Source organism: Saccostrea echinata, unplaced genomic scaffold, assembly GCF_033153115.1.
Source record: "Saccostrea echinata isolate AGI-Se365-2 ecotype Australia unplaced genomic scaffold, CSIRO_AGI_Sech_v1 ptg000009l, whole genome shotgun sequence".
Taxonomy (NCBI): domain Eukaryota; kingdom Metazoa; phylum Mollusca; class Bivalvia; order Ostreida; family Ostreidae; genus Saccostrea; species Saccostrea echinata.
In genome coordinates this window covers 34,129,050-34,146,716 of record NW_026889758.1, presented here as the reverse complement: position 1 = coordinate 34,146,716, position 17,667 = coordinate 34,129,050, and the positions used below count along the sequence as shown (strand labels likewise).

General features: G+C 34.4%; 1 protein-coding gene across 4 annotated transcripts in view; it reads left to right on the top strand.

Annotated features, from left to right (window-relative positions):
- LOC133182251 (vasodilator-stimulated phosphoprotein-like) overlaps positions 1-17,667 on the top strand; it is a 29,221-nt gene that overhangs the window by 9,085 nt on the left and 2,469 nt on the right. For 3 of the 4 annotated variants that reach the window (XM_061317020.1, XM_061317019.1, XM_061317018.1), the window contains exons 2-9: positions 2,727-2,892; positions 7,197-7,362; positions 8,126-8,198; positions 10,320-10,357; positions 13,924-14,234; positions 15,132-15,266; positions 15,480-15,598; positions 16,816-16,964. In XM_061317020.1, the coding sequence (XP_061173004.1) occupies positions 2,727-2,892; positions 7,197-7,362; positions 8,126-8,198; positions 10,320-10,357; positions 13,924-14,234; positions 15,132-15,266; positions 15,480-15,598; positions 16,816-16,964 (1,157 nt within the window). Of the gene's footprint in view, positions 1-2,726; positions 2,893-7,196; positions 7,363-8,125; positions 8,199-10,319; positions 10,358-13,923; positions 14,235-15,131; positions 15,267-15,479; positions 15,599-16,120; positions 16,197-16,815; positions 16,965-17,667 lie in introns of those variants that run through there. The other variant, XM_061317021.1, reaches the window with a different exon arrangement.

Genomic DNA, 17,667 nt, shown 5'->3' with positions numbered 1-17,667 from the left:
AAAAATCTTCTTTCCACAACTTCCTTCCAGCTCTTAACAGGTTTTCCTGCGAAGTGCATATAACTGCATTCTCTGTTATGTGAAGCTGTTGTGAAAAGAATATGGCATTGAAAATTGTAAATGCAGTTCAATTTATTGATTTAAGAACAGGCATAAGACAAGAAGAATTGAAACTGGTTTATTTTAAATTAGTTTATCTTTGGGGCGTTAATAAAACAAATAAACAGTTTTATCAAAACAAAATTGATCCTCATTAACTGTGTCTTTATGCCACATCCTGCAATTTTTAGAGTCTGACTTTGAAATTATAGCTTTGTCGAAAGTAGAACTGAAAAAAATTAAACAAACTTAATTCTGTTTTAATGCATAGTTGTGTCAACAACAGGACATTTAGTTTATAATAGTGTAATCTTTCAGAGTAGAACATTACCCTTCTTATTTACCTGCCAGTAATTTAGAATTAAGTTGAAAAAAAAAAGGTGATGTCATAGTGATACCATATAATTTTCAAGTAGCAGAAAGATATGCATCTCAAAAATCAATTTTAATTAGAACCAGACAATTTCTTGTTGTGAATACTGATTATTAGGGTTCCATCATTCAAGATAGTCTACTTAGCTAGATTAATCTGAAATTTTTAATACTTTCTGAGACTAGATAGCCATCATGTTTGTCATATCTGAGATGTCAAGGACTTGATACTGCATCACCAACACATACATGGTGTACATTAGCCATTACATTACTCAGGTAATATGAAGGTGTGTTTACACCTGTAAAAGCTAGGCATACCAGGAGTGAAAGACTAACACAGTAGAGAAAATATCTGAAGAAAGGTCAGAGATCACACATACTGATTATTTAAATGACAAAACTTCATAAAGTGGCAGGAAATCTTGTCCGGGCTTTTAGATATACCGGTAGATATACTAGTATAAATAATTGTATACTAGTACATGTATTTCTTGTTGACAGATTTACTTCTACCGAGCATAAATACATGTAGAATATCACTTGCGGAAGTTTGGAATTTCCTTTTAATAAATTTAAGTACATGTGTATGATGCATGCACAGTTTAAGTTCCCTTGGGATGGGGTCATTAACTTTTGTTTACTTTGAAGTTGATTATAATTTCTGGTGGGGAAGAGGGGGAGTGGGTGATGGTGGGTGATATATAGCAATTTAAAACTAAAATCTTAACAGATATCAAATTACTGTTATTATGTATGTAGTCCATAAATTATAGTAATACATTTCTGGGAAATGGGATCAAAGTTTTATGTGTTATAGTAGTGTGCAAACAGACATGGCTGATCTGATCAGTGGACATTTATTGTTCCTATTATCTGGTAGCCATTGCAAAAACTTGTTATGTTGTTGTCTATATATTTATGGATCAAAGTGTACAAACATTGATGTTGGGTTTGAATCATACAGTTACCTACATTACCTGACATCTGTATACCCCCACCCAACCTCTATCACATGCTATTACATATACGGTACTAATTCATTATACTATCTGTTTAAGAAGTAATCATGGTGATCTATAAAACTCTTTGAGCTACAACTTCACAAGTAAAACATCTCAGACAAAAGTTCATATCTGTATTGACTGTAAGTAACTAAGGCCCGTGTGACAGGTCTGACGTGAAATTCAGTGGAAACTTATGCAAGAAGTACAAATTTGTCATGCAACCACTCTGTGCTGTGGTGCACTCATTATTTAATACATGTAACAGGAAATATCATATGAGTAAGATTGTGGCTTAATATAGTTGTATAATGATACTTATTAATAAGCCGTTCCTTTTCCACATTTTGGAATACAATACAGGTTATCTGTATGCAGACCTTGTTAAATGGCAGTTATAATTGTCATGTTACCCGTAACTAAATTTTCAGGTGTGTAATGTCAGGGCAGATGAACTTAAGAGATATACTATTATTGTTGTATGTCAATACTAAGAATCTTTAGAGCCATCTGTGCCAGGACAATCAACCAAATATCTTATCTTTCAGTGTGTTGATTTTTTTGCAGTCTTCTGGTACAATGTTTGAAATATTGTGTTTCCTTGATAAAGTGCATTTCTGAGTTAACAAAAGATATACATGATACAATTACAGTGTTGACACTTGTTTCAGTTATCAAAAGTAGTTGAATCTTTTAAGGGTTTAAGGTGATTTGTGGATATTTGTAAGTTTTCAAAACTTAAAGAAATATGAAGGATCTTTCTGGCAATATGTATTTTCACACCAGTCACTTAGTGAGGTAGGTTGTTGGACATTAGGTCAGTGTGTTTGATAATTAAATGGATTTTGGTTTAGATTGTGTAAACCCGTCAATAATGTCAGATTTGCAAAGGGAGAAATTCAAATGAAAATTAACTTTATTTAGATGGCTCAAAATATTTAGCATGCTCTAAGGTTTGAAATGAAGTATGAAAGTGGAGCATACTATTTGGAATGCCAAAGGTAATTGAAATCATTGAAAGTTCATTGATCAAAGTATCAACCACGATGTATATAGTTAGTGAAAACAGTTAATATTTCTAGTTTTAATAAGCACTACAAAGTACATATATTTCACTCTTGAGGTCTTTTGTAACCAAGGACTTTCCTCTGTAAATGTAAATCTGTCAGAATAATAATTCAGTTGTACTGATTTATCAAAACATTATACATGTAACAATAAACTGTATACATATATGTATTTTTTTTTCAGTGAGGTCCCAATAGCTTCAGGCAGGGCAAATGTCATGCTATATGATGATGCCGCTAAGAAATGGGTGGCTAGCGGCACATCTCAAGGACTCTCCAAAGTCCAGATCTATCGACATACCACAAATAACACATTTAGAGTTGTGGGCAGAAAGTTACAAGACCATGAGGTAGGTACCATATTGTGACAGGCTTGAAATACTTGTAATTTCTGTTTGAAACTTTAGACCCAAGTCATTGATCAAAGCAGGTATGCAATTTTTATGTCCCCATAAAGATTTGGGGGCATATATATTTTTTGCCCTGTCCGTCCATCTGTGTTTGTCTGCAAAAACATTAACTTTGCCCATAACTTTTGATTGGTTGAAGCTATGGCTTTCATATTTTATCTGTATATTCCTTGTGACAAGACCTTTCCTTGGGTACAACATATCTGACCTGTTGACCTTGGAGTTTAACCCACTTTTGCAAAATTTTAACAATCTTACCTTTGTCATTACTTTTGAACAGTTGGTGCTAGAGCTTTCATACTTCACATGTGTATTCCTTGTGAAAAGACCTTTCCTGGGATATATATATTTTTAGGTCACCTGAGTCACTCGTCTGTCGTCGTGCGTCGTGTGTTAACATTTGAACATTTCAGCTTCTTCTCTGAAACTGCTGAACCTGAATTTCATGGTCCCTGCCCCCCTGGGGCCTGAGGGGTGGGGCTAAAACCATCAAAATTAATGCAATCTTTAAAAATCTTCTTCTTTACTCCTGGACATCAAGCAGTCAAACTGTTGACATGATTGTAATAAGCATTGAGCCCTCTACCAAAATTGTGAAATTCATGGCCCCAGGGTCAGGGGTTCTGGTGCTAGGGCGGGGCTATATAGATCATATAGTGAAAGTGCATTATTTCTTTGAAAATCTTCTTCTCTACTCCTGGGTATTATTGAAACAAATTGAATACATAGTTATGATAAGCAAGGGTGACTCTACCAAAATTGTGAAATTCATGGCCCAAGGGTCAGGGGTTCTGGTGCTAGGGTGGGGCTATATAGATCATATAGTGAAAGTGCATTATTTCTTTGAAAATCTTCTTCTCTACTCCTGGGTATTATTCAAACAAATTAGATACAGAGTTATGATCAGCAAGGGTGACTCTACCAAAATTGTGAAATTCATGGCCCCAGGGTCAGGGGTTCTGGTGCTGGGGGGGGGGGGGGTATATAGATCATACAGTGAAAGTGCATTATTTCTTTAAAAATCTTCTCTACTCCTTGGTATTATTGAAACAAATTAAATACATAGTTATGATAAGCTAGAGTGACTCTACCAAAATTGTGAAATTCATAGCCCCAGGGTAAGGGGTTCTGGTGCTGGGGGGGGGGGAGCTATATAGATCATATAGTGAAAGTGCATTATTTCTTTCAAAATCTTCTTCTCTACTCCTGGGTATTATTTAAATAAATTAAATACATAGTTATGATAAGCAAGAGTGACTCTACCAAAATTTTGAATTTCATGGCCCCTTGGTCAGGGGTTCTGATGTTAGGGCGGGGCTCTATTTATTATATAGTGAAAATGCATTAATGCTTTAAAAATCTTTTTCTCTGCTTCTGGGTATTATTTAAACAAACTAAGTACATTGTTATGATAAGCAAGGACACCTCTTCCAAAATTGTGAAATTCATGGCCCCAGGGACAGGGGTTCTTGTGCTAGGGTGGGGCTATATAGTTCCTACAGTGAAGGTGAATTATTTCTTTGAAAATCTTCTTCTCTGCCCCTGGGTACTATTTAAACAAACTAAGTACATTGTTATGATATGCAAGGATGCCTCTTCTAAAATTGTGAATTTCATGGGTCAAGGGTTCTGGTCAAAAGGTTGGGGGGGGGGGGCTCTATTGATTATATAGTGAAAAATCAAAATTTCTTTGAAAATATTCTTTTCTGCTTCTGGTTAAAAAGCAAAGAAGCTAAGTATATCGTTATGATGAGCAAGAGTGCTTCTTCCAGAGTAGTGAATTGCATGACCCCTGGGTCAGATGTGCTGGTATAAGGGTATGGCTGTTAATAATGTAGTGAAAATGCATTAATTCTATTAAATAATCCTGTCTGCTCCTTAATGTTAAGCAGTTAAACAAAGTGATTACTTATGATGAGCAAACTTGAAACTTCTGGTCCCAGGGTGAGAGGCTGTGGTGTTTCTCGGTGGTGAAGGGGGGGGGGGGGGGGGGGCTCTATTGATAATATAGTGAATCTGTAGTGAAAATGCATTATTTCTTTAAAAATCTTCTCTGCACTTGGGCATATCAGAGGCAAAAAGTGTAAAAGTTGTAATAAGGAAGGGTATTTTTACCAGATTTTTGAACATCTGGACCATTTGGTCAAGTGTTCTAGTCCTAGCCAGGGCTCCGTTAATTTGCATTCTACTGAGAGGAGTTATTCCCCTTTGCCATTTACTTTTGATAATTAATCATTGTAAATAATGTACTTGAAAAATTAATAGAATAAGAGAATTATGCAAGAATTTTTATTGTATAATACAAAAAGTATTTTCATAGTTTTAATGATCATGTGGACTTGTAAGTAATAGATAAATAAAAATGAGACAAAAATAACTTGTCTTATTAAATGTTCATCAAAGACCAAGAGAGGCCAATCTAACAGATTACAACAAGGAATTAAAATAGTACAAAAGCACTGATAGTTTGTTAATATACTATATGGTGATAGTGATAGATGGGGAACAGATTAGAACCTAATTTATGAACTGTTAATGAATAGTAGACTAATTATTTTGTTGATCCTGATCACCCTATTTTTCTTGCTTTTGGGCATCAAAGCTTCACCTTTCATTTCATTTTAATACTCTATGGATCCTCTAAATTGTTGTATTGTACTCAGGTGACAGTTAAGGTCCTTGGGCCTCTTGTTGATCTTAACCTTGGACTTTCAGGGCTCGACATTAACTTTTTTCCCTACTTGTCCATTCGGACAAGTGACCAAGACATTTACTTGTCCGAACTTCAACTTCACTTGTCCGAAAATTTTCCAATAAAGATCTAATACTGTCAACTTGAAAACTAAAATAAAGTCCATTACACATGACATGTGCTTGATTGATTCGTGATGTCATTGATATTTACAACAAACACATAAAACGAAATTTTATTTAGGCTTTCTGTCCGGACAACAACATAAATGTCCACAAGTGAACCAAACTTTGTTAAGTTCGTAAGTTCCATCAGTCCTGTGAATCCATGCCTTTTCAGTAGTATGCAATTAGTGAACTTCGATCCCGAATCAATGTGAACTCAATTAGTAGCGATCCCGATTTTTTATGTACAGCTTCCGTTTTGAAACTACCGATTATCTTTCACAGTCGTTCTTATTATTATTTAGAGACTCCTTTACATTAAAATACACTTGTCCAATCGGACAAGTGCCCAGCAATATTCACTTGCCCGTAATTTTTTTTCACTGGTACCGAGCAAGCGGACAAGTGTTAATGTCGAGCCCTGACTTTGACCCATTTTTAAAAACTTTAACCTAGGCTATAACTAATGATTGGTTAGAACAATGAAATTTCATATTTCACAGGTGTATTTCTTGTGACGAGACCTTTCCTTGGGTTCTAAAAGTTTTGACCATTTTTTTTCTTGACCTTGGAGTTTGACCTACTTCTGAAAACTTTAAACTTGCATGTCCATAACTTTTGAATGGTTGGTGCTTGGGCTTTCATATTTCACATGTGTATTTCATGTGACAAGACCTTCCGTTGCGCACCATTAATTTTTGACCATTTGACCTTGATGTTTGGCCTACTTTTGAAAAACTTTTAACTTTTGCCATAACTTTTCAATGGCTGGTGCTAGGGTTTTTATATTTCACAGATATATTCGTTGAGACAAGACCTTTTATGGATACCAACATTTTTTATCTCTTGACTTTGACCTTGAAGTTTTACTTGCATTTTTGAAACTTTAACCCTCGCCATAAGCTGCCATTTGGGGGCATCAGTGTTTCATAAACACATCTTGCTTTTTTTTTCCATTTAGAGATAATAATTTTTTATTAAGATCTCTTAAACCAACAACATTTACAATGCAACAAGTTAAAGGTGACAGGAATTTGCAATAAAAGTATTCTTTTATCCATTCTCAGTTTTTCCCCTTTGATGAGTAATTCTGATTTGGGGGGGGGGGGGGGGGGGGGGAAGAGGGGAAGGGTAGTTCTTTCAAAACAGATCTAGTTATTTATGGGGGAAAAACACACACACAAGAATCAATACAAAATGATTTGTTGAAACAACAACTTTTAAGGAAAAGGAGTTCAAACTGGTCAGCAGGAAGCTGCAATCAGAAAAATTTTTAGGGACCCTCCGTTCTTTGTACTCTGTTTATAAAGAAGATAATTTAGAATCTCTTATGTCATCCTTTGCTATTAACATTTTCTGTTATTAAGTAAAAATTTTGTATTTTTCAGGTGGTCATCAATTGTGCAATTATACGTGGGCTGAAATACAATCAAGCCACACCAACGTTTCATCAATGGCGAGACAACCGGCAGGTTTATGGTTTGAACTTTGCCAATAAAGAGGATGCAGAATGCTTTGCTCAAGCCATGGCCACTGCTTTAGATACGATCAATAGTAAGATTATCCAAATAATGTCTTAAGTTATTGGTATTGACAGTAGTGCTAATATAAAAAGTACCTTATACATACCGTATAACAGGTATTTTCTGCAGTTGTCCAATTTTTGCGGATATGACAAATCCGCAAAAATTACAATTGCAAAATATTTTTTCAATATTAATTCAGATATTTTATACGTGCAAGTCTGATAAGTGGTGGATATATCAGTCAACCTGCTTTAATATTATTATTTTTAATAACTTCTTACTCTATATTCTAAAAATAAAGAATTATGCTCATGGATGTATGAAATAAAAAAGATTTGAAAATAGTTGACGAAGATTAATTAAAAGATAGTTGAGCTTGGTACCAGTTCTCATGCACCTTTGATTAACATGTCTTTAAACAAATTTATAAAACGTAAACACGGCAGTGTTCTGCCAAATCCTTAGAAATTGATGTTCATAAAAATTGTAAATAAAGTTTTGCAGTATAATGCAGCCACAGAAAATGAAAACGTCAAAATTAATTTGCTAGCTTTCAGGGGTCAAATCGCAAAAATTTCCAACCACAGAAAATACCCGTTTAATATACGGCATTGTAATGTAAAGTGACGTAATGAAAAATAGTACATATCAGTAAGGTACATCAGTATCTTAAAAATTTTGTTTACCATACCTCGTTAATGTGATTATGAAATGTGTAAAGCCATCTTTTCCAGTATAAATTTGAAGAAATTTTCATCATTAATTTCTTGTTCCTTTTGTATGCTTTCCAGATGCAGGTAGACCTGGTCCCCCTGTAATGCCACCCCCAGGGGTACCAATCCAGCCCCAGCAAAATGGACCAGAGTAAGTAATTACAATGATTACACCGTAGTACATGTAATTTCTTTTATCTAAAAAGGCATTTACAATTGTCTATGGGTGACCTTCAGAGTGTTTTTATGCCCCCACCATGAAATGGCCGGGGCATATAGTGTTACCCTGTTCAAGCATTCTGTCATTTCGTCATCATTGACTTTCCGTTCATTATCTTGGCAACAGTTGTATACATTCAACTCATATTTGACATTATACACTTATCCACTGGCTGTGAGTGGGATAGCTCTTTTATCAAACCCGCGACAGGAACCATTCCCCGAGGGGAATAGTTCCTGTCAAGGGTTTGATGAAAGAGCTATCCCACTCACAGCCAGTGGATAAGCGTTTTATTATACTGATGTATATCATAATTTCTGAGGGTTAGATTTACCTGATACTACAGTTCTATAGTAAAAACATTAAAAAAAAAATTAGAAGAGTCTTGAACAAGTATTTGGAATAAGATAACACTGCTAGAATGAGCTGAAATCCTGAAGACGTCACAATGCTACTGAAGTCAGGATGACATCATAAGTCTATAGATTGATTACAGGAAATCAAAATTGGCGGCAAAAATTGCATGAAAATTTTCCGAGGGGTGGATAGCAAAAACTATACCCCGGGGTATAGCTTTGCTATGTGTGGAAATTTTGAGGCTATAAAGATAGTTGTTTTACCTTCTTAACTTTATATAGGAAACATTTTAACAGAAGTATAATAAATGGATATGTCATAGGAATACGCAGGTCAAGTTTGAATTTGTCATGGTCCAATGATTTTTGACAGAATTATCCCTCTTTAAGTTGGAAAAAAAAATAGGAATTTTTCAGTTTGGGCTCTCTAACTTTAGGGATGTATGTATAAGGTTGAAATTGCATATGCAGGTATTTTACCAGAAAATACAGAAAATCTAGGTCAAATTTGAATTTGGTTGTGGTCCGATGATTTTTGACAGAGTTATCCCCCTTGAAGTTAGAAAAAATAAGAAATTTTCGGTTTCCGCTCTCTTACTCTTGTAGGGATGTATGTATAAGGTTGGAATTGGATATGCAGGTATTTTACCAGAAAATACAGGTCAAGTTTGAATTTAGTTGTGGTTCAATGATTTTTTGATAGAGTTATCCCCCTTGAACTTAGAAAAAAATAAGAAATTTTTAGTTTCCGCTCTTTTACTTTTGTAGGGATGTATGTATAAGGTTTAAATTGCATGTGCACAAACAAATTTAAAACTAAATATGGCCTTTGAAATTTTGGCTGCCTGCGGGGGCATTAGTGGTGTTACGACACATCTAGTTTATCATGCAGTCTTAAACCATATCTTTGATATATACTATTTGCAACATTGATAACATATCTCTTTGAAACTTTTTCTGCTATAGAGAACCAAATGAAAAGTAAGTTCAAAGTTTGAAGATCAAATTGTTACATTTATATTTAACACATGGAAAATGACAATGTTATAAACTAACACCATTGAAGAATTCACTGTGTTAAGGTTTTGTGTTTTCACTTTTGATTGCACATGGGTTATGGTAACTTTCAAAATCCTCATCATGATTTGTACTTGTATACTGTATTATATTTAATGAGGTTGAAAAACTGTTGAATAATTTCATCATTGTAAATAAAATCTTAGAGGGGATTTTCAGTAATCACAAATTAAAACAAAAAAAAATGGAAAGGGGGGGGGGGGGGGTGAGTTGTGGATTTTCTGCTCTCTTGATAAGTAGACCAAGGTTGATTGAGAAGAAGTAAATCAGGCCACAACAGAATCAATAAAGAGAAATAAAATCTGTTTTAATGCAATATATTTAGGAGCACCAACAGCATGCTTGCAGCTTTCATTCAGCTATATTGTCAAAGTGAGAGAAGCTAACAATGAAAAACAAAATATGTATTGGGGGGGGAAAACTTAAAAAGCCCACATTTATGCTTATCATAATAAAATTAGAGAGAAATACAGATTTGTTTTAGTTTTAACTGTAGAATTTTTATAAATTTGTTTGATAAGAAATTATCTTATTCATAAAAAGTCAATGAGAAGCAGTTAGTTTGCTGGTTGATTGTGTACATACACTATATAAACTTGGACTTCCTTTATTTTTGCAGCACAGGGGATTATCAGAGGCACCCTTCAGGAGGAGCACGTAAGTTCAGGATATTTCCCATGTTTTGAAATATGTTTTTAAGAAAAATAATTATCAGCCACGAGTAGAAATTATAAACCTTTAGGAAGAAGGGAGCACGTACAAGACCTCCCAGGTTAAAGGCCGAGGTTTTCAACTATTCGGTTTTCCTCAGGTAAGTTTAGTGTGGGGTGGAGCTTAATCGAAACGGCTGTGAAGCCCCGAGGGACCCACACTGGCTTGTGTATACCTACCTATATACACAGGATGTTACCTGTATTACCTGTACATGTATGTTTTCCTACGACATGGTAAAACAATGTCATTGTTTTTTGTTGATCAATCGAAATGTTGACCGTCAAATTTACTAAATAAAACATGCTAAATTTTTGTTGGGGACATACTCCTAGTTCAATTCCTTCTTTTAGAATTAATATGTTTTAATAATTAGGCAATTTCAATATAGCTGTGTGTTTGCTAATTAATTAATTAATTTCAAATGTTAAAATGAATATTGGACCAAAATCTTTCGTTGTAAGCTGGCGATACAAAGGAAAGTAATCTGAATTGCAACCCGTGTGGCAAAACGAAAGAAGAAAGGTGGTCATGAATAAGTCTCTGAGTAAGTAAGACTTATTTAATAAGTCTCTAAGTAAAACAGATTTATAATAAACTAAATAATTCTGTTTTAAAGATAATTCCTACGTAATTTTTCCAGGATGACGCATGGGCTTCAAAAATGGTCAGGTCTTTGGGCCGGGTGTGGTCCCCCGACAGTTAGGCGAAATGGGAATTGAATTATCTGTATCCTACTTTTTCTCCCATCGGGATTCATAATTTCAAGTATTATAAACAAAGCAAGATAATGTAATACGACTAATTTTTCTTCTAAAACTGGTTATTATACCGTAACTTTCTTCACAATGTCTCTAAGAAAAGCGACACGTACAGTCATGTACTTGTCTTTATAAAATTTCACTTGAACAATATCACAGTGTTGTCATAATCATTTTAAAAAAGATATATTATTATATTTAATTAAATGATACTTCAAAAGAGGGTCGGTATATTCTGTTTAAATTAAAATAAATTTACGTGAAGTTATGTTTTGACTAACTGTCAGTATAACTATCGATTGTAATCGTGAAATGAAATTCACCCTTCTTAAATTACATTTTAAATATATAAGCATGATTTTTCCTAGCATTTAATTATTTGGCAGAATTACCGGTATATTTATAGCATATTCCTAAGAATTAAAAAAGAAAGAGCTTTATCATGTTGACATATGCGGTAGGCATCAAAAGCCTGAATGTTAATTCGATGGTTGGTACGATATTCAGACAAGGTACAAGGTACACATGATGTACACAAAAGCGGAAAACTAAATGTCAGTCAAATCCAAGTATCCAATCTCAGGCTTAATTTCAGGTGATTGACAGGGGTTATAAGACCAGGTAAATTTGAAGTAGGTGCTTATTTCCTCCCCCTTTAAGCCGTTAGAGCAGGTCCATTTCCAAATTTTGATCTAATTTGCATGGTTGACCACCAGTTTTATGCAAGTTGCTGTAACTGAATTATGCTTTTAAGATAATAAGTTAAGTCCAGACTTGGAGGAGGTATATTTTCAATAACTATAAGCTCTACCTGGACCAAATTTGATTGGAAGATGAAAGTGGGGATGCATACTACATGTATTAGCCAAGCATTGAATGCTTCATCTGACCTATACTGAGTGAATGGCCAATTCATAGTTTTTTGATCAAGTGAAGTTACTACAAGCTCCATATGAATCAGATTTGATTTGATGATGCATCTAGGTATGGTGTAATTTTTTTTTTGATACTTGGCCAGATCTATATATTAAGGTTGAGTAAAAGGTACAACTTTTTGGAGCAGGTCCATTCATCAGATTGCTGGTATATGTATCTGTAACCACATTGACCAAACCTTTATGGATGATTTATATAGGAATGCTGTGCTGTATTACCTAGATGCATAACTAAAACCCATACTAATAAACTCACTGATTATTCCTTTGATATAAGGGTTTGCCTCCTTTAATCTACTTTTTTTTTTTTCATATTTGCAGTAGTATGGTCATTCATATACACGTAGTTCTTTATTGTATTGATTCAGAATTCACTTAAAAGTGTGTTTTACATGGTACAGTTGAACATGTTGAATAACAAAATCATAGAAATATGTCTTATGCAGTGAAGAGCAATGCATAAATTGTTCATACTATAAAAAAAAATTTGGAAGAGTGGCTTAAGAATTATTCATATTTTATGCAAAGGTGTATTATTGAACTTGGAATTACTATATACTGTAGATCACTTAATTTTCGCTACATTTTATTTTCCCAAGATATTCATTGACTCTTTATTAGCAAAACAAAATTTTCACAAATTGTGGTTATTGCTATATATAATCTTTAGGAATACTAATATACGCGAGAATGAAATTTTCGCGAGCACACTGTCTCGCGTAATAACATGAAAATAAAGTTCTCATGAATAAAAAGTGGTTTACAATGCATGTATATCTGCAAGTGTTGACAAATGATACATGTTTAACAGTTCACAGTTCAAACTCAAATACAGAAAACAGAAGATGGTATAATGTCTACAGCTTTGATATATTTGCTGTTTCTAAGAAATGTCTGTTTTTTAAGGATGGCAATTTGTAACCGGTTAACCGATTACTCGGTCGGAACGATGGTAATCGGTTAGAAAATCTGTAATCGGTTAGTCAGAAAAAAAAATAAAATATATGACAATTGTAAATTTGAATGCAATTTTCATAAAATTCATTTGTAAAAAAGAAACTTCTGCATAAAATTTGATAATTTAGGTAATTATGGCTTTACAGTTCGAGATTGCGGAGTAATTGGTCAGTTTGTGAAGTTAATTACTGTTTTTAAAAACACCACGTCGTTACCCCGATTGTCTTGTAATTCTTTAATGATATTAAATGATATTAAATCACTGTTGAGCACTATGAATTGGTGTGTGTGTCTTTTGCCGTTATCTATTAAATTATATTATTAGACAAACATTGTAAATTAAGTGAAAGTTCAGTCATAGTTTTGATAATTGTGACAATGCAAAATGAACCTGTATGACATTATGCTCTGGAAAATTATCAATGTCCGATTTCTCAGACATGTTTCATGGTTTTCTTATTTTTTTTTCTTGTTTATTGAAATTGAAATAAAATATATTTACATGTAGTTTCCTGATTAAGATAAACAGACTGTTTTTAACTTTTAACTTCTTTTTCAGTCTTCTTGTGTATATGAATAGCGCTACTTGAAAAAAAAAATATGTTAAGAAAATGTCTGTTTTGATACGATTAACCGGTTAATCGGTCGGAACGTCTTTCGGTTAACCGATTAGCAATTCTGTATTCGATTGCCATCCCTACTGTTTTTGCTATATTTTGACTTGGCAGTTGCCCATTCATACTTTAACTATTGTTTAACTAACTTTAACTTTGGTAATTTTATCCTTAACTCTGAAAGCAAAGTGAGCAAAAAAAAAAAAAAACCAATACTGAATATATATGGACATGTAATTTTGCAGCCCCTCCTTCTCAGTACAGCCATGCACAACCAATGGAGCAGGCACAATCAAACATTCCACCACAGGTGCCATCTCAACCACAGGCACCACCAGGACCCCCACCTGCTCCCTCAGCCCCTGCTGCACCACCAGCCCCAGCAGCTCCCCCTGCACCACCAGCCCCAGCAGCTCCCCCTGCACCACCAGCTCCAGGAGCTCCTCCTCCTCCAGGGGCACCACCGCCCCCTGCATCTGGACCCCCCAAGGCTCCTAGTGGAGGTGGTGGAGGATTAGCTGCTGCTTTACAATCTGCAAAATTAAAGAAAGCACCTGTAAGTACAACCAATAACTTATACAGAGATGAAAGATGATTGTGTTCAACTTGTGTGATAAAAACATGAATTTGTATGTAGTATAAACTTTCTTATGAGACTACTAGGGAAAGAAGTGTTTGATAGGGTCTAATTTTATTTTTAGCTCTTCTGAGCCAAAGGCTCAAAGAGCTAATGCTATTGCCATTTTTGCGGTGTGCTTAAACTTTTTAGAATATGGGCCATAACTCAAGGTTGTGACCCTTAAACAAGGGGAGATAATTAGGTAACTAAAACCAAAAGTACTGGTTGCTAAAAATCTTCTTCTCAAGAACCAATGGGCAGATTATCACCAAACTTATACAAAAAGATGAGGATATGTTGTAGATTAAAAATTGTTCAAGGCATCACCCTGGGGCAAAGGGCGTTGTCTCAAGGTCACTTCAAAGTTGACCAAAAATTACATTTTATTAAAATGTTGATATTTTGCTTGCTATAAGGACTAGGATCATCTAATCTTGTCAGTTGATGCATCTAAGGACCTTATGTCATGTTGACTCAAAAGTAGGTCATGGAGACCTTATTTTTTAAATTTTGCGGCCATTTTTTTTCAAAATGATTTCAAGATGAATTAATTAAGTAACATGAGTTCTGTTCTATTTAATCAAATGGAATGAAACTTTACACAAGGACAAAATAAATGTTTTTGCACTTGGAAATGTGTTGATCATAAATCTTGTAAAAATGAAATCTTGAAGAGCAATATTGTCTACGTATTTTTTGAATGACCCTCGTATAAGGCTCTAAAGCAATTATGATGACAAGGTTCCTGTTGGGCTTATTATGTGCCATGCTGTGAAATTTCTTAACAAGCCAATAAAAGATTTTTTTTCCAAAAAATATGTTCATTTCTTGCAGAATGAAGAAAGTAGTGGTGGCAGCAGTAGCAGTGGTGGTGGTGGTAGTGGAGGTGGAGGAGGAGGGGGAGGTGACTTTATGAGTGACCTCGCCAAAAAACTAGCCATGAGGAAGAAAGCCTCTCAGAATGATTTGGTAAGTACTCTGTAGTTTACATTTCTCTTTTTTTTCTTTTTAGTTAATTATTTTGAAGTAATACAAAAAATGACAACTTAATATAAAAATTTTTATTGAGGATTTTTCCTTGTACATGCATGTGATATCAAAACTGGACTGGACTATATGTGCCAGGATAAGTTTATGAATTGTAAAAGATCCATCTGTAAGTATGTACTAAATCATTTGCAGCAGAGTGAGGGATCCACTCCCCCAGAAGACAGAAGTAAGCGAGGGGGATCCCATCCTCCACCACCTGCCCCAGCCAAGATAATGAATGGAAACACAAGTTCACCCACTCCAGTGAGAAAGTAAGTCTAGTAAACTTAAAAAAATTGCCCTGTTTAATCCAGGGGAAGGGAGTCTGAAAATTTATGTGTGTTTGTAAGTATTTGTTCAGCAAGTTTATATTTTTAAAAAAGCTTATAAAATTACTGTTCTTTTGTAAGTGTCAGTTGTGGCTGTTGTAATGCATTGCTTTTTTTGTCACTTTTCTTAGCCAATTTTGAATTCATGTCATGCCTTTTTTGTGTTACTGTATAATCACCTACTTTGTGGCATTGTTCTTCATGCTTAGAATTGTTGGTAGTGAAGTATAGAAATATTTATGATACCTGCTAGAGTGATGATATATGATATCTTGGTGTTCATAGTTCTGCTAGCACCCTCCCCCGGAATTTTGCAAGGACCTCATCATCATCTCCCTCCATATCAACAGAATTCTCCAATCGAATTTCAGGAGAAGTTCAAACACGACCTTCATTTAATAAAGCATTTTCGTGAGTTTTATTCACAGCAACAAATTCATTTGCTTCTCTTTTCCCCATTTCTAGTTCTGATGAGATGCAATTAGATAGGCTTATGCAGAGTCTGCAAGCATTTGGGTTTGTTTGAGTTGAAGAGATAAAAATATTAAACATTCACATTTATTCATATTCCACTTTCTACATTGTTCATACATCTTCTTTAGCCTTGCATGTTTGTATTAACAAAAGAATGTCTGGAATGTTTTGTTAATTAGTATTACTGTGTATTATGTGATTACACTGTAGATTATGGTGTCAGCAGTTAATTCTGGATGAATTTATAAAAGAATACTTGTTTTCCTTTCACACTTTATTCTGAGATTATTGAAATTTATTATTAACTGCATGGACTTTCATTGCTAGAAAATTTCGTAATTAAAACTTTTGTTTCTTTGAATAATTATTTGAATGTGCTTTTTTTTTTTCACTTATTGTATTTATTTACCACACAAGCATATAATGATACTTTCTGAGTGCCTTTGCAAATATCAGTGGTAACAAAACAACACTTTTTAAAATGACGAGTAAATTAACAGAAACCAGTGCTTGGCATGTTAACTATCTACCTTAGTCAATCATTCAGTACATGTATTTTTGTTTGGTGTGGAAAGTGAGTATGTTTTTACATAAATTATATTATTTTGTTAAATACATGAAACTGTTTCACTAAGTTTTAATAGATAGCAGAAATTCTGAACACTTGTTTGCTTGATTTTTGACAGACGCCAGCCTTCATTAACGGGCCAGGAAGTCACCTCCTCCTCCCCAGCAGTGACCAGTAATGGGCCGAGTGACATGGAATCTCTTAAACAAGAAATCCTCACAGAAATGAGACAAGAAATGAACAAAATGAAGTCAGAAATCATTGCTGGTAAGGCTACTTTTTATCCTGTTAATAACTTCTTTAAAAAAAAAAGAAAACAAGATGTGTTTGTGAAACACTGATGCCCCCGTATGGCAACTTATAGCGAAGGTTAAACTTTCTCAAATGCAAATCAAATATGTGGGTACCCAAAGTAAGGTCTTGTCCCAAGGAATATACCTGTGAAATATGAAAGCCCTAGTAGCAACCATTGAAAAGATATGGAAAATGTTAAAGTTTTTCAAAAGTAAGTCAAACATCAAGGTCAAATGGTCAAAATTAATCGTGCTGAAGGAAAGGCTTTCTCACAAGAAATACACATGTGAAATATGAAAGCCCTAGCAATAACTGTTCCAAAGTTATGGCCAAGGTTAAAGTTGGGTAAAATTTTGCAAAATTGGGTCAAACTCCAAGGTCAAGGTCAAAAGGTTAAATATGATGGTACCCAAAGAAAGGCATTGTCACAAGGAATACACATGTGAAATATGATAGCCATATCTCTAACCAATCAAAAGTTATGAGCAATGTTAAAGTTTTTGGGGGAAAACAGATAAACAGACAGACAGACGGATGGACAGGGCAAAAACTATATACCCCGGAATCTTCGATACGGGGGCATAAAAAAAATATTGTTAGAGTGACCGATGAAAGTATTTATTGATCTATTTGGTGATATTGAAACAAAATAAGGTCTATTGTTTGATGATGAGCA